This window comes from Podarcis pityusensis (assembly GCF_964106645.2).
Source record: "Podarcis pityusensis genome assembly, chromosome: 3".
Classification (NCBI taxonomy): Eukaryota; Metazoa; Chordata; class Lepidosauria; order Squamata; family Lacertidae; genus Podarcis; species Podarcis pityusensis.
Window position 1 is genome coordinate 108,131,029 of NC_138026.1, and position 23,379 is coordinate 108,154,407.

Sequence of the window (23,379 nt, forward strand, 5' to 3'; positions counted from 1 at the left end):
TGCAGGGATTTATTTATATTTCAAGTAAGAGGAAGCATTCAAAGATGCACTCACACCCCGCTGCAGTTTCAAATGGCACAACCCAGCAAAAGCCCCCCCCCCCCCAGCTGGTCTGTGCTCTAAGCTAAGTCGAAGTCACACCAAAATCAAAGTACTCAGAGTCTGGATGCAACAGGGAACTCTGATTAGTTTAAAAGCAGAAGCTAATGGTTCTGATCTTCTCCTTGTAGCCACACCAAAGGAGGGGAAGAGGGACCATGGAAACATGAGACTGGTGCAAGTACCAGCACATATGCAACACTAAACTATAATTTAGCACAAGCGTGGGGGACCTATTGCCCAGCAGATGTTGTTGGACTCTAACCCTTCCTGCCCCCTCAGCCAGCAAAACCAGAGGTTAGGGATGATGAGAGCTGTAGACCAGCAACATCTGGGGAGCTAAAGGTTTCCCATCCCTATTTTAGCATTTACATCTTAAGCAGCTCAGTGTCTAAAGGGAGAGATCAGAGAAACAGCTGGACAGAGATCAGAGGGGAAGAAGGGAACGGTTTGGGCTTTTAAAAGTGCACCTTCTGAACTCAATCCTTTGCCAGAGTTACCTCTGGGAATTCCAGTGTCTTTATTGCACAAGAAGGCTGGGATCTTAAATGCAAAGAGCAATTTCAACTCCTCGATACAAATATTCCAGCGCCCCTGATTTATTTGCTTAATAGTTTTCTCAACCTCACGCTGCTGTTGTGCTGTTTGAGTGCTCGATGACAGCCTTGGATTTTGTGTTTTTTTTTTTTGCAATTGGCCAGATCCTCCCAGAGGTTACCTTGACCCCAGTTGCAGAGGATGTACCAGATAAGTGGAATTGTAGATAAGTGAAAGCACTTCTTGCAGACTTCATCAACACACTCCCTCTTCAGCTATATATTCTTGTCCTCGGCTGTTATTTATTATTTCTCTGATATTAGCTTGGGCAAAAGGAGATTTGAGAAGTGGAAGAGCAACATAGTCGAAAGGCAATTGTATCAATAAAGCTCCTTGGATATGTTGCAGTTTCCAACAGATTGCTAATGTCATTTGCCATGGCTATCAGAGCCCTTAGAGAGGGTGTTTGGCCACATTTTACTTACCGTATCTTTCGTTCTATAAGACGCATCAGGCAATAAGACGCACCTAGTTTTTGGAGGAGGAAAATAAGAAAAAAAATATTCTGAATCCCAGAAGCCAGAACAGCAAGAGGGATCGCTGCGCAGCGAAAGCAGTGATCCCTCTTGCTGTTCTGGCTTCTGGGATAGCTGCGCAGCCTGCATTCGCTCCATATGACGCACACACATTTCCCCTTACTTTTTAGGAGAGAAAAAGTGAGTCTTATAGACTTAAAGACCTTGCTTTTGAATTTCCTGTTACTGTGCCAACATTCCACCCATATACTACCCAGTCCCTGAACTTCCTCCAAAATTTCAGGTGAGGAACCTGTGCCTGCGTAGGTGTTGGACTCCAACTCCCATCAGCCTCAGCCAGCATGGCCAGAGGTCAAGGATGATGGGAGTTGCGATCCAATGATGGGCCACAGGTTCAAATCTTCATCCAGAAATTATTTTACTTAATATCAGTCCACAACACATAGCTGGTTTTCCTGCCTGGCATGCGGAACATTTTGCAGTGACCTTGTTAATTTCTGCCCTTCTATGCAGTTTGCCTAATCGCACTGGACTGGTAAATGTTAGTGTGTGTGTGTGTGTGTGTGTGTGTGTGTGTGTGTGTGTGTTTGCAAGACATCCTTAACTTCTCAAATTTATTTCCTGACCCTTCATCGTTCTGTAGTCTTCCAACAGAACACCAACCCCCAAGTTCTCAGTCACAAAGATGAGGCTTGGCAAAGCTTCAGGAATCCAAATCAAATAGGAAATAGCTTACAAGCTGCCTACACCAGAAATGGAAATTTAATAGTAACCAATTGCCGCTGGCCAGCGTTAAGCTTCATATAGAATAGTTACTCCGTTTCCAGACTTGTGAAATCTAAATAACATTCTGTAGCCACCAGCACAGTGCCTGTGGGGAATATAGGGTTTCTTTAATTGGAGGTTTTTTGTTTTTGTTTTAGCCAAGGTTGGATAGCCATAATAATAATAATAATAATAATAATAATAATAATAATAATAATTTATTTATACCCCGCCCATCTGGCTGAGTTCCCCAGCCACTCTGGGTGGCTTCCAATCAAGTGTTAAAAACAATAGGGCATTAAATATTAAAAATTTCCCTAAACAGGGCTGCCTTCAGATGTCTTTTAAAGATAAGATAGCTACTTATTTCCTTCACATCAGAAGGGAGGGCGTTCCACAGGGCAGGTGCCACTACCGAGAAGGCCCTCTGTCTGGTTCCCTGTAACCTCGCAATGAGGGAACCGCCAGAAGGCCCTCGGCGCTGGATCTCAGTGTCTGGGCTGAATGATGGGGGTGGAGACACTCCCTCAGGTATACAGAACCAAGGCCATTTTGGGCTTTAAAGGTCAGCACCAACACTTTGAATTGTGCTCGGAAACGTACTGGGAGCCAATGCAGATCTCTCAGGATGAGTGTTATGTGGTCCCGGCGACCACTCCCAGTTACCAGTCTAGCTGCTGCATTCTGCATTAGTTGCAGTTTCTGGGTCACCTTCAAAGGTAGCCCCACATAGAGCGCATTGCAGTAGTCCAAGTGGGAGATAATTAGAGCATGCACCATGCTGGTGAGACAGTCTGCGGGCAGGTAGGGTCTCAGCCTGTGTACCAGGTGGAGCTGGTAGACAGCTGCCCTGGACACAGATTTGACCTGTGCCTCCATGGACAGCTGTGAGTCCAGAATGACTCCCATGCTGCACACCTGCTCCTTCAGGGGCACAGTTCCCCCATTCAGGACCAGGGAGGTAGGGTCTCAGCCTGCGTACCAACTCTACAATTCTATGTTTCATAGTGTATTCTTCCCTCCTCACCACAATCCTGATTATGACTGCTCCCCCTGCAATTTAAGGGGTGGAGGAGAAAAGAAATGGATATAAAAGCAATGAGGTTAGGGAAGCAAAGTGTTAAAGTGAAAGAGTTGATTCCCAGAAGGTAGAGATGAACCACAGAGTTGGAAATGGGCAGAGCAATCTATAGAGGCCATAACATATTGGGGGAACTGTTCCATCGCATTCAAGATAATGTGTCCCCCCCCCCCCCGAGCTCTGGTGGGAGATATGATAGATGAACAGGGAAAACATGTTCATGATGCCATGCAGTGAGGGAATGGAGCTATTCCATAGGGCAGCACAAGACACAGCACAAATAAGGATTTTATTTTATATGGCACCCATGCTGGCCATTTATGATAATATGAAATACAGTAGAAAATGGGGTCTGCTGCGACCCACAAATACACATTCAATTTCAGTTTCTTATTTTTCCAGTCTTAAATTCAGTTCTCTACATTTCCACATCAGTTTCGTGTGTTTTTTTAAAGTCCTCGTGAAAATTCACCAGCATTTTCATGTGGATTTCTTCTAATATACACACGTGTCTGTACTTTTGCCTAACACGTAATTTCCCCCAATATAAAGCAGTATGTTATTTTCACTAATATATGCTTTTTCATTCCCTTTACTCCAGCATGTGTGTTTTAGTACCCATTACTTGGCTGCAAAATGTGTAGAAATGCAAATTTCGGTCCGTGCATTGTTTCAGAACGTGCAGCTTAGGCGCATTCACCTGAATGCAATTGGAATTGAATTTCTTCCCTCCTAAAATTCTCCCCCATCCTTCAAACCGGTTTCTTAATTCACAGTCGTTGCTCCACCATCAAGTTAACAGTTTTCAAAGTTTGTCTCAGTGAACCCTCCAAGTTGTGTTTGTTAGTTACCTGATCCTTCGCCCTAAGGTCCCCAGGGTGGGTTGAAACATTAAAACATAGTATTTAAAACAGTTTAAAAGAAGCTTATAATCACAAATATAAGGTGGGTCCTAAAAAAGATACACCTCAAATGTCAAAAGCCGAGGTTGAGAGGTCTTCAGTGTTTGCTGGAAGCTGTACAATGAAGATGCCAGATTCACCTTTGTGGGGAGGAAGTTTCACAGCCTAGGGGACACCACAGAGAAGGCCCTGTCCCAGACAGCCACCCCTTGAACCTCTGAGGGCAGAGGAACTAACAAGGGGGCCTCCTCTGCCGATCTCAACACCTGAGAGGGTTTGCAGGAAAAGAGGTGGTCTTTTAGCCTGAGTTGTTTAGGGCTTTAAACACTAATGTGAGCACCTCGAATTGGGCCCAAAAATGAATGGGCAATCAGAGCAACTGTTTTAAAACAGGAGTTATGGGAGATCTCAATGGAACCCCAGCCAATAATCTGGCTGCTGCATTTTGTACCAATTGATGTTTCTGAGTAGTCTTCAAGGGCGTTTCTGAGTAGTCTTCAAGGGCAGCCCCTTGCCTTGCAACAATCCAACCTGGAAGTTACTAGAGCAGGAATCCCCAACCTGCAGCCCTCCAGATGTTTTGGACTACAATTCCCATCATCCCTGACCACTGGTCCTGTTAGCTAGGGATCATGGGAGTTGTAGGCCAAAACAACTGGAGGGCTGCAGGTTCAGGATGCCTGTACTAGAGGATGGAGCACAGTGGCTAAGTCATCTCTGTCCAAAAGGGACCATAGGTGGCAAACCAGCTGGAGCTGTAAAAAGGCACTTGTTGCTACTGAGGCCACCTAAGCCGCCAGTGACAGTGCTGAGTCCAGGGACTCAGCTACATTAGACAAAAAATGCTTTGAATTCATTATAAACATGCAACACCAGATGGCGCCAGAGAGCAAAAATAATTTTATGCAATTTTTACATAGCGGTTTCCCCCCTTTTTGTTATAACAATTTAATTTCTGACTTATAGCGTTTCCTGCCCCCCTGTGTGCAGATCCCTCCCAGGAGCACCCCCAAGCTACAAACGTGCTCCTTCTAGGGGAGTGCAACCCTGTCCAGGGCAGGCCGCTTCTCCACCTCATGGATGTGAGAACCCAGGACACACAACATCTCTGTCTTTTCAGGATTCAGCTTGAGTTTCTCTACCCACATCCAATCCATCACTGCCTCTCCTAATTCAGATGAAACAGAGCTAGAGCTATGGATGACACTTCACACCAAATCTCCTGATGACAGCGGCCATAGGCCTCAGACAGATTTTAAATAACATGGGTTGACAAGATGGAGCCAGGACAACTCTCATGGTGCTGAACAGTATCCTCCCATGACTACTTTTGGAAATGGTGATGGACATAGGAGAGGAACTGCTGAAGTACTGTGCCCCCCACCTTCCTGAGAATACCTCAGAAGGATACTGTGGTTAATGGTAACGAGAGCCACCAGAAGATCAAGAACAATCAGGGTCACAATTCCCCCATCTCTCTCCCGATAAATGCCATCAAAAAGGGGGACCAAGGCAGTTACAGTGCCATGACTAGGCCTGAAGCCAGACTGGAATGAGAACAACTGAAAACACCGGTACATAAGACATGAGAGATCTGTGATCTGAGATCTGTGAACTATTCCATTAGGGTTTTTTTTTAACTTAAAAGAAGCTGTGAGTCACATCAACTTCATAGTATTATGTGGGGAGTTAACCCTTTACCCGACACCACTTTTTTTAAAAAAAAAAATAATACTCTAAGCTTCCTCCTTTCTTGCCACATGCTGCTGTTTGTTCTGGTCAAGAGAAAATACATGTACTATAGCTCACCTGATTTTTTTTCCTTGCGGGCAAGCGGAAGCATGAGGGGACGTTTAAATCAGGGAAACGGCATGAGAAGAAAGGGTTACCCCCCCTCCCCATGCAATATAGATTAATCCATTCCTTGCCCTGCTGGCAGCTTTTAACTTTTAAAAATGGAGGTGCTGATCTTCCAGGCTGTATCTATTGAAGTGTGACTCTGAGCCTCCTTGAATATTACCAAGAAATTACACTGATTTGGAGAGTTAATGCTCACTCTTACCTTTGGTTTAGGTTCTGGGAACCAGGATATGAAAAAAGAGGGGGAAGCAAGGGCCTGCGGTCCCCGTAGTGTAGGGAGCCAGTGTATCACCTAGAGAGCTTCTCATGAGACCCACAGTGCTTCCCTTTTATTACCGAGGCAAACATGTAGAAAGGGGTAAATCAGCGATGGAGGACACATTTTGCATGCAGAAGGTCTCAGGTTCAACTTTCAACATATTTGGTTCATAGGTAGCAGAACCACTTGGAAAGACCGTTGCATGAGAGTTTGGAAAGCTTCTACCAATTCAGTAGATTTGGGGTGGGCAAGCTATGGCGAGATGTTGTTCGATGGCAGCTCTCATGATCCTTGACCATTAACCACATGGGCTCGGGCTGATGTGAGATGGACTCCCACAACATCTGGAGGGTCAGATTTGATACAAAGCATCTCAAAACATTCATTTGGGGCTCACCCAGACTTCCTTTTACACTACACTTTCCAGGCACAGGTCAGGTGGCGTCCTGTTCAAGGCCAAAATTCGGCAATCCCTGGCTCTTGCCTTCCATGCTGCTAAATTCATTATGTCATAGCTGCAATGCCTTATGGCCCCACCCTCGGTTCAGCACCCGGTGTGGGAGAACTGGATGTGCTGCCCTAAATCTGCCTCTGATTGGACCCCCCCCCCCGTTATACTACTGAATCAGAGCAAACGACAATTCGCAGAAAACCCAATTGCCATTTTCTCTGATTCAGTGGTAAAATGTGGGTTTTCCTGGGTAAAGTCCCAGGACAAACAGACAGCGACAAAACCTGCTCGGACATGGAGCTTTAAAGCCCAGACCTGGGCCTAGAAATGCAATGCAAAAGGAAGTCTAGATGAGCGCTAAGTAAGCTTTTGGTTTGTGGGTTCACACAGCAAAGGGGAAAAAAAAAAACCTCCCCAGAAGTTTGAAAATCAAGTTTCTGTTTTGCAGAATCTGTTTGAGTACCTGGCAAAATCAAGTCGCAACACAACTCATAGGTAGGCATACTTAATCCTAAGAACACTGAGGTTTGGTACATTTTGGAATGTAAATGGTAAGAACAGAAGCTTTTGTCTTCTTTTGTAATTCTCTGTCTCTCCAGGAAAGCATGGGTCCCTCTTTGATAATTCTTGGCATAACTCCACAGATCATAGAATCATAGAACCACAGAGTTGGAAGGGACCCCAAGGGTCATCTAGTCCAACCTCCTGCAATGCCAGGAATCACAGCTAAAGCATCCATGACAGATGGTCATCCAACCTCTGATTAAAAACTTCCAAGGAAGGAGACTCCACAACCTAGAAAGTTTTTTCATATGTTTAGTCAGAATCTCCCTTCTTGGAACTTGGAGCCGTTGATTCGGGTCCTACCCCCGTGTGTTCTGAATTCACATGATTCAGGGGGACTAATGCATAAGCCGGTCCCTCGCTGGCTTTGGGAGCAGGTGTACAGTGCCCGTTTTTCATATGAGAGGTAGGAACGGTGGAGGAGGTTTCTGTTCGGTAAATCTGAGCTTGCTTTTCGCAAAGGCCAAATTTGCTCAGCAAAATGAAAAAATCCTTGCGGAAATTCTTGGTGAAGATGGCGTACAGGAACGGGTTGGCGCAGGAGTTGATGGGGTAGAACAAAACCAGGAGGATCTTTGAGTTGGACACGGTGATGAGAGGGTACTTGAGCGATGCCGATATGGCGAAAAAGGAGATGGGCGCCATGCAGAGGAAGTCCGTGAAGATCAGGACCGCCATGCGCTTGGCAATTTTGGTGTCGCTGTTCGATGAGATGATGTTGGGGTTCCTCACAGTGATGTAGATGCTGATGTAGCAAGTGCAGATGATGAGAAAGGCCAGGATGTTCAGTACCAGCAGAAACATGATATATGCCTGGGCAAGGCGAGTTTCTATATCCATGGGTAGGCAGATGCTTACTTTCATGTAGCTGCTGACTTGAAAAATGGGGAGGATGGCCACGGTGAAGGCAAAAGCCCATCCGACAAGCATGAAGGCCACAGCGTGTCGGAAGCGGACCTTGCGTTCCAGCTCCATGGCATAGGTTATGGTGTGCCACCGCTCCAACGTAATGAAGGTCAGGGTGTAGACGGAAAGTTCGCTGGCAAAAACAGTGAAGAAGCCGGCTGCCTTGCAACCCGCACCCGTTTGCCAGTCGATGGCATAGTTGTAATACTGGCTTTTGGTCTGTATGTCTTTGATGGCGATCAGCAACAGATAGATGCCGGTGCAGAGGTCTGCAAACGCAAGGTTGCACATGAGGAACCGAGGGACAGTGAGCTTGGACTGGCTGTTGACTATGATCAGGAACACAACCAGGTTCCCCATGACGGCGAGGATGCTGATGAACCATATGAGAACCCGGAGGACGTTGTAGCCCATGATGTCTTCACAGGGGTTGAAGGCATCCGGCTCAGGGAAGCAAATGACTTCAACCTCTTCCTTGCACAGGCTTTGGTAGTAATCGTGCTCGTCGTCCAGGTCAAAATCTGTCCCGTCGATATCTAGCAGAAGAGATAACTTATTGCATATGGGGTGGAAAAAAGAACTGGAAGGGAAGAAAAAGAATATGGTCACAAACCTCAAAAATGCAGCAAGAAAGAAAGAATTGTGCATGCGCAGGTACACACACAAACTACTGCATTTTTCCTTGTTAACTGTGGCGCAACCCTTTGCAGTTCTCTTTTTAATGACAAATTACACAGGGCTTTATATCTAAACTTCTGGGTCCAGTTCAAGGTGCAGATACTTACCTTTAGAATCCTAAATGGCTTGGGGTTCAAATATATGAAGGGGCACCTACTCCCATCTCAACTTCTTTAAGATCATCTGCCCTATCCATGTTCATTGTCCATTGGCAGCACAGAGATAACCTACAAGGCAGAGGGCTTTCTCACCAATGGCACCCCTACATATGGGAAGCTCCTCCCACAAGACTTTGTCCATTCCCACTAATTATACACATGGTCATGTGTAATTTTGCACAATGCATACATTTTTGCAAAGCAATTTCCCCCAATATAATGTAAGTTATTTTATATATCTTTTGTGCTTTAAAAAAAATTAACATATGCACTTATATGGACAGTTTAACAGCCCCACCCCCAATATAGGCATTTATGCATGCATTGCCTAATAATAATATAATAATAATTTATTATTTATACCCCGCTCATCTGGGTTTCCCCAGCCACTCTGGAAGGCTTCCAACCGAATATTAAAAACAATACAGCACCAAACATTAAAAAGCAAAATACAAACCATACAACAGCCTAACAAAACAGTAAAAGGAAAAACAAAGCCAAAAACAATTATACTAAAATAAAACTAATCCGCACCACAACTCAACATTTGTCCCACCCCAAACAAAATAAAAAAATAAAAATAAAAATATATAAATAGTTCACAGTGCAACAAAGTAAAAATGCTTTAAAAACGTTTAAAAATATGTAAAACCATTTTCGACATTTGCTGCAGCAGTAGCAGCAGCAGCAGCATCAGTGTCCTGAGGCCTCGCTGGAGCCTCTTAAAGCAGTGGTGGTGAGTGTGGGCCCCACCCCCTAGGAACTGGCTTGCAGGGGGGAGTGGCCTTCCTCAACACCCACAATGCCTAGCGGCAGAACTGCTCTGCAAAATTCAGAGAAGTCTCAATTTCAGCTATGTTTCGGTTCGCATATTATTTCAGGAAGTATGAATTAAGTAGGCTCCCCTTCAAATGCGAAACGAACCGAATTCTCTCTCTCCCACCTCCCCAATCCCTAAACAGCCCCAGCTTCACCTCTCGTCTTCCTCGTGTGTGTGGGAGGGAAGCCTAACTTGAACACAAAAGCTGACTTGAAGTCTCTGCCGCCGAACGCAATCCCATGAAAGAATCATCACCTTTCTTTGATTTCTTTGATCAAAGCTTAGGAGGAAACAACAGCAACTCTCTGGATGACTGACAGCAGAGGAGGTTTGGAAACCGACATTGCATTTCTATGCCAAGTGGAGTGGTGTTTTGTGTGTGTGTGTGTGTGTGTGTGTGTGTGTGTAGAGATAAAACAGCCACCCAGCCCACACTCCCCTCTGTGTGGGAGAGAGGTTGTTGGCGAGAAGAAAGTCTTTCTCTTTCTGAACGTTGAGGAAGAAAGCATTGCTTGAGGTGGAAATCTTTTACATTGGCAAACGCAGAGTCCTGAGAGGGCAGCACCTTAATGAGGTTTCAGTGCAACCCTATTCTGATTCCACCAGCCTTTCTCTCTCCTGTTCACTCTTGTTATATCTCCCTCGCATGCCTCCACAAAAATTCCCAGGAGAATCGTCTCGGTCTTGAAATAAACGCAGAGCAAATACTCAGGATATTTCTAGCAATATGATGTGCATTAGTTATCGCCTTTGGCCAACTTGGGAGACTGGGGCATGGATCTGTGTTATACGTTCGACCTCCCCAGTCAGAGGCAGCAGTGCTTCTGAATACCAGTTGCTGGAAGCCACAGGAGGGCAGAGCGCTGTTGCATTCAGATCCCGCTTGTGGGTCACCCATGGCTGCCATGAGAAGAGGGTAGAATCAAAGAATTGTAGAGTGGGAAGGGGCCCCAGGGGCCACCTAATTCAACCCCCTGCTGTTATGTACTGAAGTTCTCACCCTGGGCCAGTAGGGGGATACTGTAGATAGTTATGCAAATAAGGGATCGAAAGTGACGTTCCATGATTGGATAGTTTTAGAAAGTGGTTACAGTAACGTTGTACTGGAGCTCTATATAAGCAGGCTGACTGAACCCTTCAGTTCAGTTCTGTCCTGGCTTGTGAATAAACAAGAGCTGTTTGAAGAATCGCTGTGTTGTCTGATATGTTCACCCACAACCTAACACCTGCAATGCAGGAATCTCAACTAAAGCATTCATGACAGACGGGCAGCCAACCTCTGCTTAAAAACCTCTAACGAAGGGCAGATCAACATCTTCCAAGGGAGTCCATTTCACTGTTGAACAGCTCTTGTGAATCGAGGACCCGCCACCCACATAGGATTATAATAAGACACAAAGACACATTATTTTAGGCTAATGGGCAAAATAAGGCCACAACTTTATTGGTTACAGCATGTGGGTAGTATTGGCTTAGACATTGGATAAAAACAGCAACACATGACTCCACCCTGCTCAGCAGGGAGTCATTTCAGGGTTAACGACCAGTGGGAGGAGCTTGTTGATGCAAATACAACTGGAAGCTCCCCCCTGATGTCACCGGGGGTCGTGCTATGGCTCTAGCCACCAGCAGGGCATCGGACAGGATCCATGACCACCGGATACCTTTAACGGAATACCCAAAAGAGGAGGGGCCAATGATGGCCCATACCCAATCCTCCAACACAGCACACCTATTCCAATGCCTAATTGCCAATACCAGAAAGTTGTGACGAGTTGCTACGAGGTAGGCGGAGAAACCAAGAGACTGGTGCCAATTTGCCAAATGGATAAAAAAGTCCTACCAGGCCCCTTGGGCAACCAAAGCAACCAACCGAAGTCCATAGCAAGGTCAATACGCAAAGGAAGCTGACCTAAAAGGGAGGAAGGGTGGGACATCCGATGCAAGCAGGAACAGACTGATATTAAGCTGGAATCTCCTTTTTTGTAGCTTGAAGCCACTGGTTCACGTTCTTGTGACAGCCCTTGAGATATTCGAAGATTACTATTTTATCTACTCTCTCAGTGTCCTTTTATCCAGGCTTACTCAGCTCTCTTAACTGTTCCTCATAAGGCTTGGTTTCCAGACCCTTGATCACCTTGGTTGCCCTCCTTTACACGTGCTCCAGCTTCTTAAATTGTGGTGCCCAGAACTCTATCCTTATTTTCTTAAATAGTCACCTGGGGTGACATCTCAGTAGCAGGGAGCAAAAAGCTCCTAGCTGCTCTTAGCCGTGCTTGATCAAGCTACTGGGCCAATTCATATTTCCTTGTCTTCTATCTGCCTCCCATGTTACGGCAGAGGGCTTTAAGCTTTCCAGCCAGGCCTCTACCATGCACATGTATGTGTTTGTGGAAGAGCCCTTCTGAGCTGCCCTAACCATCCACCTGAATCTAAGGGAACAAGGGAGGCGGAGGTGCATTTATTTGACCTGCACCAGAAACAGGGGAGACCCCCAAATCAGCTAGGGAGACAGCTTGCTGTAGTTCTTAGAACCTCTGCAGGTAGCGAACATGTCTGTTGTCAAACCAGCATCTGTTCAGGGCTGCCCCAAGGTGCCTGGTGACGTATTGTAACAACCTCACGGTGAGTCCCGGCACCTATTTTTCTTGGGGGAAAGCACTGTAAACACACTTCTGTCTGTCTACCTATCTGCCTGTCTATTCTAGACACTTATCAAGTGAAAGAACCACTGTCCATTTGCTTGTGGGTTACTTATCAACTGCAAAGACATTTCCAAAGCTGCAATCTTACACACTTACCTGGGAGCAAGTCGCATTGGACTCAGTTGGGCTTTCTTCTGAATAGTCATGCACATCATTGTGCTGTCAAGTACTTCTTAAGCGAGGAGTACATACTCAGGATCACTTAAAGCAGATTGGTTGTGCCTTAAGCGCCAGGACATCCTGAGCATATGCACTCTTGGTCTGCATATTTCGAACATGAGTGGTGGACCAGGAGGGTCCTCATAAATAATAATAATAATGGATTTTGCAAAGCTGAAGCCAGCCCACCTATGCCGTGAAACACTGAACCGAGAAGCAGTTAAATGCATGATCGGCAACACAAACCAACAGAGTTTGTGGGTTAATTAAATCAATCAATGTGCAAATCTCAAAGAATACTTGAGAAAGATGGAGATAAATGAGGAGGACCCTTGATGCTCGAAGGCCCGGCGATACCCCACTGGTGGCAAATCATTTGTAGGGAAGGTTGATTTAAGAGGCTGAGGAGGCCCTGTGATTAGCATTGGTAAAGCTCCACGGGGGTCTTGCTAATGAATCTTTTTGAAAATCAGGAACGCAAATGCACGCTGTGGGTGTATCAATTTCATCGCGCCCACTCCTATCCTGTCCTATGGCTGCCCAAATGTCTATGGTCCTCTTCCCATCTGCCAAATTGATAGAGAGCCTCCGGAAGCAGCCTTTTATGCAGTCAGTTCTTTTGTGAAGGCAAGTCTTGCAGACTTGAGGATGGTTTCTACTTTGCCAATGTCTGTCATTTACATACCTATTCTACATCGGAAGACCAAGCAGGCATTCAGATAGACTGAATAATATCAGTCCTCCCTCAGAGGCAAACAACGTGTACCTGAATGCACCACCCAAAGCCGGCTTCTTTTTGGCAAGCTGCAAAAAAGGAAAGATTTCTCTCGCTTCTGTTGGCTGGATTCAAAATGGCCTAACAACTTCCTTGGGCTCTCGCCTGAGCAGGCAAGAGTCTGTCTGGTAGCGAGCAGGGATGGATGAATATGTCAATTTTGGTTTATCTCAGATTCTCATTTTCCTAGTCTTAGGCTCAGTACTCTACATTCCCACACCAGTTTGTACAGGTTTTGTTTTTTAATGTCCCATGGCAATTTGTCAGCGTTTTGGCACAAATTTCTCCTAATATACACATTTTTGTATGCTGCTATAATGCAACTGTATACATTCAGAGCCGTAGCTATGTGATCTTGCGCCCTGGCAGAACCGTCCAGATTACGCCCCCTAGCCGCAGACAAATTAGCTCTCCTTTCCGCCTCTCCTCCAACCTCCCCCCTCCCCCCATTCAATTCACCCTCTATTAAAAACCTTTTCTTATGAGGCAATAATTGATATTTTTATTTACAGACATATTTATGTACATGTTTTTGGCTGATTTTGCACCCCCTTCTCGCTTGCGCCCCTGGCGGGGGCCCACTTCACCACCCCCTAGCTACAGCCCTGTATACATTATTTCCACCAATCTATGCAGATTTATGCAAGCTTTACATAGCAAATGTACTTTTTGTACTTTCCTGGAGAGCTGCACTGCAGAAACAAGTGTGGTTTTTGAAGGATATCTGATTTATGATAGCCATCTTCAAATATCTCAATGGCTATCCCATGGAAGAGAGAACAAGCTTGTTTTCTCCAGCTCTGGAGGGTAGGGCTTGAACCAATGGCTTCAAGTTACAAGAAAAGAGATTCCGACTCAACATCAGGAAGAACTTTCTGACAGTAAGAGCTATTCAAAATTGAAACAGACTCCCGTGAGAGGTGATGGACTCACCTTCCTTGGAGGTTTTCAAGCAGAGATTGGATGGCCATCTGTCATGGCTGCTTTAGCTGAGATTCCTGCCTTGCAGTTCCCTTCCAACTTTATGATTCCACGATTCTGCGATTTTTAAGTGGTGTGTGAAAGCTCTTGGGTCCTCTCCAGCCTCCTCTGCCTTATAAGAAAAAGGCCTTAGCAAGAAGGAAGAGGAGTTGCCTTGCACCGGTGGCTAACTAGCAACCCTTCATGCTGTTGAATTCCCACTCTCATTGGTGAATCCTTTAAAACAGGAGTGGGAAACTGCGGCCCAACATACCTTGCTGGGCTACAGCTCCCATCATCCTTGACCACTGGCTATGCTGGCTGGGGCTGATAGGAGCTGGAGTCCAACAAATATATGGAGGGGTTACAGGCTTCCCAATTTCTGGTCTAATGGGTAGTCCTTACATCTGGAAAGGTGACCATGTTGGGAAACTGTGTACATGTAGTTACTCACACAGAGTCAATTAAGGTTTGTCAGACAGCCAGAAGGCAATCTGAAGGAGTAAGTCTGCCTGGTGATAACAGAGACATGGAGACCGCTCCCTGATTGGTCAAGCTCTCTCAAAGGAGTGATAATCAATGGCCTACTAACTGTTAGTTCAGTGTTCAGAGGTTCAGAGTTCTATGTCAGTGTAGGAGTTGAGAGTTGTGAGAGAGAGCGCTAGCAAAAGATCTGTGTTCTGTTCCTGTAAATAGTCCACTGTATATAATAAACACCTAACTACAAGTTCCTGGTTCCTGTTTCGTCTATCCTGTCTGCAGCCAAGTCGCCAAGTCTTCCGTGGATTCTGCGTTGACTCTGCTAGGTCTGGCTAAGGTCCTGCAACTAGTCAGAAAGTTGCGAAACCAATAGGTTTGACCAATAGACCATACTTGACCATTGGTATCTCCTGCTCAAAGCATGAGAGCTGGGAATTCTGTGAGCCTGCGTGTTTTTGAAACTGCTTGAGAAACTTTAAAGGTACTGCACCAGTCTCTCTGGCATAGCAGGACAGAGAAATGGCACGTGACAAACACCATCTAACTCAAGACAGACTCAGACCCTTACAGATAAATTCAGACTCTTAAATGCAAAGAATTGGGGCCACTCACTTTTGTTTTGTCCAGTTTGCAAATGCACAGCAGTGGCTTGGATAGGTGAGGTTTGCCTCGATCAAGGAGCGGAACTTGTCCAAAGGAGGTAGTTTCTTTAAGTTGTACGCAGATCTTGCTATCAGCTTGTTAATTTTCTCCAGTCCAATGCTGGGCAGTTGGCTGATCTTGGTCTCTGAAATATCCCTTTAAGAAGAAATGTGATTGCTTCATAATTCCAAACAAACCAATTCACTACGTACATGGAGACATTTTGAGAATCTCCTTCATTAGCAACGTAAAATAAACTAGCAAGAAACACTAAAAAATAAGAACTGATAATATGATCTTGTGCAAGCTTCCTTGAAAGTAAGCCCTACCGAAGACGTGGGTCTTACTTGTAAGTAGGGACATCAGAAGGCATTATTTTTTTATTTTGCCCTGTCACATGTAGCAGTGTTTCCATTCTGCTGCAGTTCATCTTCTGCCAAAACCCAGGTTACTTGTCTTGCTGTCCTCTGTGGTGACATTACCTAACTTAGGACATCAATTCTACCCCATTCATATCAATGTAAAGGGAACACAATGCAAACGGGAGAAGAAATGTAATCAATAACGTATTGCTTGTGGGCTGAAAGCCAAAAACAACAGGGAATACTGGTCATATTCACTGAATTGATTTCCATTTCAGACATGGGAATAAGGAAACACTGGCAATTTCTGTTCCCATTTCTGTTGAAGTTCTCCAACACCCCTATTTGTAGGTAAACTCTCCTGGGCTCAATACATAGTTTCTCATCTATACGCCCTGATCCTTGTGTAAAAATACTAGAAACCTGCAGCTAAAGACTTAAACAGATACTTGAAGACATTGAGAAAAGCTCTCAGCTATGGTCTTCAGCAGCTAGCTATTTGCACCACCAGCCCTCTGGGTCATCAGAAGACCAGGCTGGCTAGTCCTTAGGATGGGAGTGGGTTTTGAACACACCTCTCCAGCCAGCCAGGCAAGAGGCTTTTCAAGGATACCTTCCCAACTAGGCAAAAGCATTCAAGGAGGGTTCGAAGAAGGGCATGAAAGGGGTGTGGCCTAATGAGAGTGGGCCTGGGGAACACCTTGCCTTAAGGGAAAAGGTGCCCTTAAGCTGCATATTTAGCCTGAAGGGAGTCAATCAGGACACACCAGACTCTATAAAGGCCTTATATCCAAGCCACTTTCTCAATCGGTGCAGTGAGTCCTTACAGACTCTGCCTGTTGTGGTTCCTGATTTCCAACTGATTCTGATCATGTCTGATTCTTGTCTTTTGCGATTGAGCCGCAGCTACAACCTGTCTTGGAACTGGGCCAATGCCTGGCAGTCGGTTCAATGGACACAAAGACAGATAGGGCTCCTTAATCTTTCAACAATTTTGTGGGTAGATGGAATTTCAGCAGGTTCACCCATGACCATGCCAGAGTAACTGCTGATAACATGTTAAAGGTACACGTGCCCCATTCTCTATTGCCTGCCCTAACTTCAACCTGTACCCCACTGAGCATCACTTTGTTCTCACTGGTCCTCAGGGCATCCATCTCCAAAGCTCCTTTGCCCATTGGTTCCTTCTTTGCCGTCAGCACCCAACCCGTTTTGTCTTTAGATCCTGCGTGAATTTTCTGCCTCACCCAAAGGGGCCTTTCACTTCCTTCTTAGAAATCACACTGTTTGCCAAAGTTCTACCAAAGCTGACACATTTGCTGCATTTGTCCTGGGCAGTTAGAATGTTCATGAGCATCCCATGTTAGCCTCTAGACAGGCAGCCCGCAGGTAATAGCTGGCTTTTAGCTTTCTTTCTTTTTGGGGGGTGGGGTGGGGAGGAAATTCATATAAAGGGATAGGGATGTCAAGGTTGCTAGTACCAAGCCCAGTTTTCCAGGAGGGAAGCCATGCTGAACAGATATGATTGCTTTCTGCAAGAAAATACCAACGAGAGCTGACAAGGAGGAGACAACAGGCAATCTATTTGGCTTCCCTGCCCGCAAAATACAGTTCTTGCAGCATTAGCACAATGAGATATCGACACTAGAGGGGTGTGTGTGTGTCCAGATGACGCTTCACAGCTGCAAGGCCACAATACATGGAAACAAACCAGTGTATGAGGAAAAGTGTCATGCAGAGAATTCAAGTGGATTGCCATTTGGTCAAGGACTGTCTTCACTGTGCATTAATGGTCTGAAGGAGAGAAGGCACCCAAAAATGAATGAGTGTTGGATGATGGTACAAAATGGGTGGAGCAAGGAGGGATGATTCCCCGACAGAGGCTGAAGGTGAAGGAGCCTGGAGAGGATAAAAACTAGAGAGGTTCTGCTCATTGCAGAAAATTGACCATTAGGTCAGCATGAAAGCGGGTGGGGTGGGGGTGGTGAGAATCTGAATATGACCACCATTCATTGCAAAGGTTGCCTTTAACCGGTCCAACCGGACGCTGGCGATGAAGCTTTCATCTTGGGCATTGAATTGTTGTGCATTTGCATGCTTTTAGGAAAGCCCCTGGGATAGAACTTGTTCCTTTTCATGGGCAGACTGCACAGCTAAATTTGGGCCAGGTAAGGGAACCAATCTCAGGTCCAAGTATAGAAAGGGCCGGCAGTATATATATTGGCAGGCAGAAGTGGCCCACCTCAATCAGCATGTAGATTTGGAGGTGCCAACAAAGCAGGGGTTGGGGAGACGGCAGCCCTTGAGATACAGTTGGACTCCCCATCACCCCCAACCAGCAGGACTGATCATCAGGGATGATGGGAGTTGTAGTCCAACAACATCTTGAGGGCCACAGGTTCTCCACCTTGGTGTGAACCAGTCTTCTTGCTTGCCCGCCCAATCTCTCTGAAGCACCTTATGTTGGTTAGAGATGGATAGGAGAAGACAGGGTGGATACCTGGCTAGTACCCCACATTGTCCCGAGTTCCAATTCCATTGTTAGCTTGAGTGGCACCACCTTGCAACTCAATGTTCTATGCAAATGCTGGCTCTGGATTCTTCTTTTTGAATACAAACTACTTGGCATTGTTAATTGTCACCTGAATACTGATTCGGGAACAACAAACCTTAAATCAGCCTGTCGGGCAATTTAATAAAAAAACCCCCATTTGTTGTGCTGGTAGAAAAGAAGAAGAAGAGGGGGGTTGGAAAAAGAAAGCAAGAAAAAGAATTGATTTAGTCAATTCTGTTTTCGCCAAGCAAAGATGTTATTATGGGTCAATCATTCCCGTAAGTGAAAGTACGTTTGGGTGTATTCTCCGGTGACAGATGAGTAGAAAAACTCTCTTTCATGATCTTGGCCAGGGAAAAAAAAGAGGAAAAAAAGGCAATTTACCATCCACAGAACGATGTAATAGAACAGAATAATTCTCATAAAAATAACTCAGTGTTTGAATTTGAAGTATCGGATGAATCTGAACTGCAGTGAAATCAATTTGATAACCCATCAGAATGTGATGGTGTTTGGCTCCTGCTTACAAAGGCGTCGTGTTAACTTCTCGCTACAGGGAAACGGTGGTTATTTTCCTCCCCCCTCTCCGCCCTGCCGTAACCCCATCTCAAAGAAATGTTTATTGCTTGGCTGCTACAAAGAAGCTTCAGTTACAGCCTTATCCAAATATTAAAATCATGGATAAGGAAGAGCTGGAATCCTGTGCAGGGGAAGCAAAACTAAACAGGGGGGTTGGAATAAACATTATCAGGAGCAGAGGACAAATACAGATGGTGAGATTTACATAAGGCTGGCGATGCTGTGGGAGTCAAAGGCCTTTCCGCTGCCCAGAAATGGAGGGTTCTGCCCGAGAGAGGCAAGCACTGCTGAACATGATCGTATGATGAAAAAACCCATTAGCCTGGACACACAAACAGAATAACCACAGGGAGCAGGTCTTGCGGGCTGGGGTGCGGCGTTTTTGAATTCTGAAGATGTGCCTTCTTGTCTGTTGTGACCACTCATCTGAGATATTGACACAACGGCAGCAAAAAAATAGTGAGAATTATTACTTACAAAACGGCTGGTCCATTGGCTCCCAGGAAAACTTCATTAGGTAAATTTTCCAGCTTGTCATTACCACTCAGATTTCTATGTTAGAAAGAAGAAATAAATAAAAGTTATGGTTACTGTTTGATATTTTTCATCATCAACTAGCTAGGGTTGCTTAAATGGCTAATGTTTAATTTACTAGTCAGTTGTTTTGAAAGAAAGGCTATGAACCCATCCAGGCCCTGTGGCCATCATTGGGGGCCCTTTAACTTTAAGCACGAGCGCCTGAGTTTGCTTTTTTCACCTCTTCCCTCCTTTCCCCCCTTTTGTCTTGTGTATTTTAGACTGTAAGTCTGCTCTGGACAGGGGCGGAGGAAGGGGGATGCGGTGGAGGTGCGGTGGGGCTGCCCCAGGTGTCACCACTGAGGGGGGTGACAAAATGCTAGGCAGGGCCTGCAGCATGCCGGAGCCACACGTCTCTCCTGGGGGGTGACACGGTGGCTTGGGCGCCCACAGGCTCGGCTCTGCCCCAAACGGTCCGCCCACCGCCTCCCCCTCAGCTGTAGTGTGGCTGAGTGGGAGGAGGCAGGCAGACTCCTTGGAGGCCCTGTGCAGTGTCCTACTCTGGCTTGCCCTGCCCTGTGGGCAGCTGGCCCCACCCCTGGGCGCAGGGCACGCATGCTGCCCCAGGTGCCCAATCGGCTTGCTCTGCCGCTGGCTCTGGGGCAGAACAATCCGAAATGGAGTCAGGGAGGCATGAAGTGTCAGTCCCACAGCTGGACCTCAAGCCCTGCCAGCTTGTGGCAGCCAGGGTAGAAGGTCGGGAGGGTATCCATTATGCCAGTTCCAAGGAGACATAGGTAAGGGGCCCAAGGATCAGCCCCCTCAGAGGATCCAAAGAACTTTGGCTCCAGCTTTCGATGGGAGTTCCGATAAATAACCCTGTTATTATGGCTTGGTGGGCCATGGTGTGACTCTGCATAAAGCAATGTCCACTGTTCCTCTCTCTGTTATGATTTCACTCAACGGTTGTAGGATTTACACCCCTGTTTTGCCACCTCTAACACAGTGATCCTTAGCTGTGTGTAAGCTACCTGGCTTAAGACTCAATATCCTATGCAAAGAAAGAACTTAAACACGCACAAACACAGAGATTAAGCTGTATATCATGGGTAGGCAAACTAAGGCTCATAGGCCGGATCAGGCCCAATTGCCTTCTGGATCTGGCCCACAGATAGTCTGGGAATCGCTGCGTGGATCACCAGCACACATGCGTTCTTTGCCTCTCCTTCTCTCTCCTCACACACCAGCGCCAGCGCCTCCTCCCTCCCTCCTCCTGGCTTCTCCCTGCCCTGCCTAGAGGAGGAAGGGGACTGGGCTTTGTTGGTGCCAGCAGCAGCAGCGCTTGAGCGGCCGCCATTTTAAGCAGCCCCTCTCCGGAGCCCTTTCGCGTGCCTTTCAACATCCCTCCGCTGCCGCCAGTCCCTGCCGCTTGCAAGACACAGGTTAGTAGCCCCCGGGACTCTTGGTGCTCTTGCATCATTTCCCCCTCCCCCCCAAAAAATATAGTCCGGCCTCCCACAAGGTCTGAGGGACAGTGGACCTGCTGAAAAAGTTTGCTGACCCCTGCTGTATATGAAGCCTGTAACCTAAAGAAATACATTGAAATAAACTGAGCACGATCCAATTACAGTTAAGCATTTTTAAGCACTGATTCCTATCAATGGGAGATGCATGTCAATGGGTGGCATTCAGCCAAGGTTTACTCAGAGTAGAAATTATTGGGCCTAGCATAAACTGCATACCCATCAACTGCCTCATAAAAACTAGGACATCCCTCTCCCTCCACCCCGTCGGAGCACAGCAGCCATTTTGGGTGCCTTGCTTTCATGTGATTTTGGGCTGAGATCTCACATGGGTCACATGACTCACATGGGATTTCCAACCCAGAAGATGGTGTCCTGGAGGGGTTGCAACTGCTGTGTCTCTAATCTAAGTTCAGCTCAGTTGGACACCACCCTCTACTTAAATCTGTTCTATGGAAAACAAAACTGTAACAGAAGTTATTTTGCTGCAATATATCTCCCATGGAATGCCCTCCAAAAAGCCAAATCAGTAGAATAAAGAAATAATACACACAGGTCAGACAAGATGGTCCCATTGAAGGCATGGTCTTCAATTTCGGTGAGTCCATTTTTATTTAGCCTTCTGCAATAAAGAGACAATGGCTGTTAGACTCTATTCTATTTTTTTTTTTTTTAAATGGCAGCATTTTACTGAAATGCTTCTTAAAACAAACTCCCCCCCTTTAAAAATGAATTTGTGGTAAAGAACATTTTTTCATAAAACAACAATAGCCTTCAAACTGTGACACTCCCACAGAAAGTCAGACTGTCTTGGGCACAGTGATAAGAATTCAGTGAGTTGCATCTACCATGTGCCACACATTCTGTAGGAAAAGGAGGGTGTCAATCAAAATGTTAGCAAAAAGATAATGGAAGGAAGAAAGTTATTTGCTTCATTTATATACCACTTTTCCACCCAGGAATTCCAGGCGGCATACAAGGCGTATCCCTTTCCTCATTTTATCCTCATGGCAGTGCTCTGTGGTAGATTAGGTCGAAAGAGAGTGACTTATCCAAGATTACAAAATGAACTTCATAGCTAATTGGGGATTTGGACCTGGGGCAGCCTGAAAGACATGAAAAGAAGCGTCCCATTTTTTGCAATGTAACAGTTCTTCAAATTTCCATTTCCTCATTTAAAGGGCGCAATCCTGCTATGCATCACTTCATTTGCAAATATTCTAATTTTCTAATTGGGTTCTTCATCCCAAAATAATGCATTTGTCAAGCTGACAAGTAACTTTGTTCCCTTTACATTTATAGAGCAGAATTACTACTTAAGGTTGTTTCCAGATGGCCTGCTAATTGAACATTCATTCTGATTGGCTTGCAGGGAGTTCAGACAATATTGCGCCAAGCAAAACTTATCCCACGCTTTCCAGTGCATTTTCTGGACGCTTTCGTTATAGCAAAAACACAATTTCTCAAACAAAAAAATTGAACATTTCGCCCTAGTGCATGCACTTTTGCACACATTACTCACCAAGAGAACTACACTGAACTGCCGAATTAAGGAAAAATGCAAATTTTGAAAGATTGCTGTTTTGCTTTGCAGATTGTTTAGGAAAGTGTGAATTAAACCTGAACTGAATCAAACTCTCCATCCCTACATTGCCCAAATAGCAATAACAAACCTTGGCTACAGCTCACGGTTAATGCGGAGGGCACTTGACCCTGGTGCTTCCCAGTTTGGATGACACAGCAGGACATGGCAGGAAAGAGTCAGGGAGAAGCAAAGCAGTTGCAAGCTTCAATCTGGTAGCAGGCATGTTCCTGCAGTCTTACAAAGTCACAGTTTGGCTTACCACATTGTGCAAACCAGACTGAGGGATGAGGCAGGGGAGCATTCGGTGCCATATGCAATTGCGAGTTTCTTTGGAAACTCAAAGCGCTTTCCAAAATGACGAAATAACAGTAATACTAGGGAATCTCAACAAGCTTGCGGATGAATTTTTCTCCCAGGAAACGACGATAGCTAACCTGCCTTTCCCTCTCTCTGGCTCCTCGCTTCATCCCAAACAATCTTCTGCAGTCAGTTGTATTTATCACTTCCACCCCATAATTTGCCTCCTCCCCTGCTCCTATTGTGACTCGGCAAGACTCATCCACTCTTAACCCAAACTGGCAGGCTTGAGTGATGGGCTGACAATGAATCATTTAATTAAACTGTCAGAAAGCCTCCATGCTTGGCCTCTAATCCAGAGCGAAAGCTGCCCATTCGAGCGATACGCTTATCTAAGGTCCAAGAGGGTGTGCGAAGGTTGACATGGAAATCAATTACAGTCATGGTTGGAGAGATTACCCTTTTGACTGTGAAAGGCACGTGCCTGGTAGTGTCACGTCTTTGATGCATGTCAGAGGCGATCACGGCTTACGAGGAAACCTCCCGTGATGCCTCTGGAGGTGACAAGACAAGCCTGAGAGAAATGGCTTCACAGCTAGGCTCCCTGACATGAGTGCTTGTGTGAA

The 23,379-nt window shown here is 45.8% G+C and overlaps 1 protein-coding gene across 3 annotated transcripts in view; it reads right to left on the minus strand.

Moving 5' to 3' along the window:
• Positions 1 to 3,288: 3,288 nt before the first annotated feature.
• Positions 3,289 to 23,379, minus strand: part of FSHR (follicle stimulating hormone receptor) — an 88,623-nt gene continuing 68,532 nt past the window's right edge. For 2 of the 3 annotated variants that reach the window (XM_081000961.1, XM_081000962.1), the window contains 4 exons: positions 21,425 to 21,493; positions 19,310 to 19,384; positions 15,308 to 15,493; positions 3,289 to 8,540 (listed from right to left, as the gene is read on the minus strand). In XM_081000961.1, the coding sequence (XP_080857087.1) occupies positions 7,307 to 8,540; positions 15,308 to 15,493; positions 19,310 to 19,384; positions 21,425 to 21,493 (1,564 nt within the window). In that variant the 3' untranslated portion in view covers positions 3,289 to 7,306. The remainder of the gene's footprint in view (positions 8,541 to 15,307; positions 15,494 to 19,309; positions 19,385 to 21,424; positions 21,494 to 23,379) is intronic. The other variant, XR_013984774.1, reaches the window with a different exon arrangement.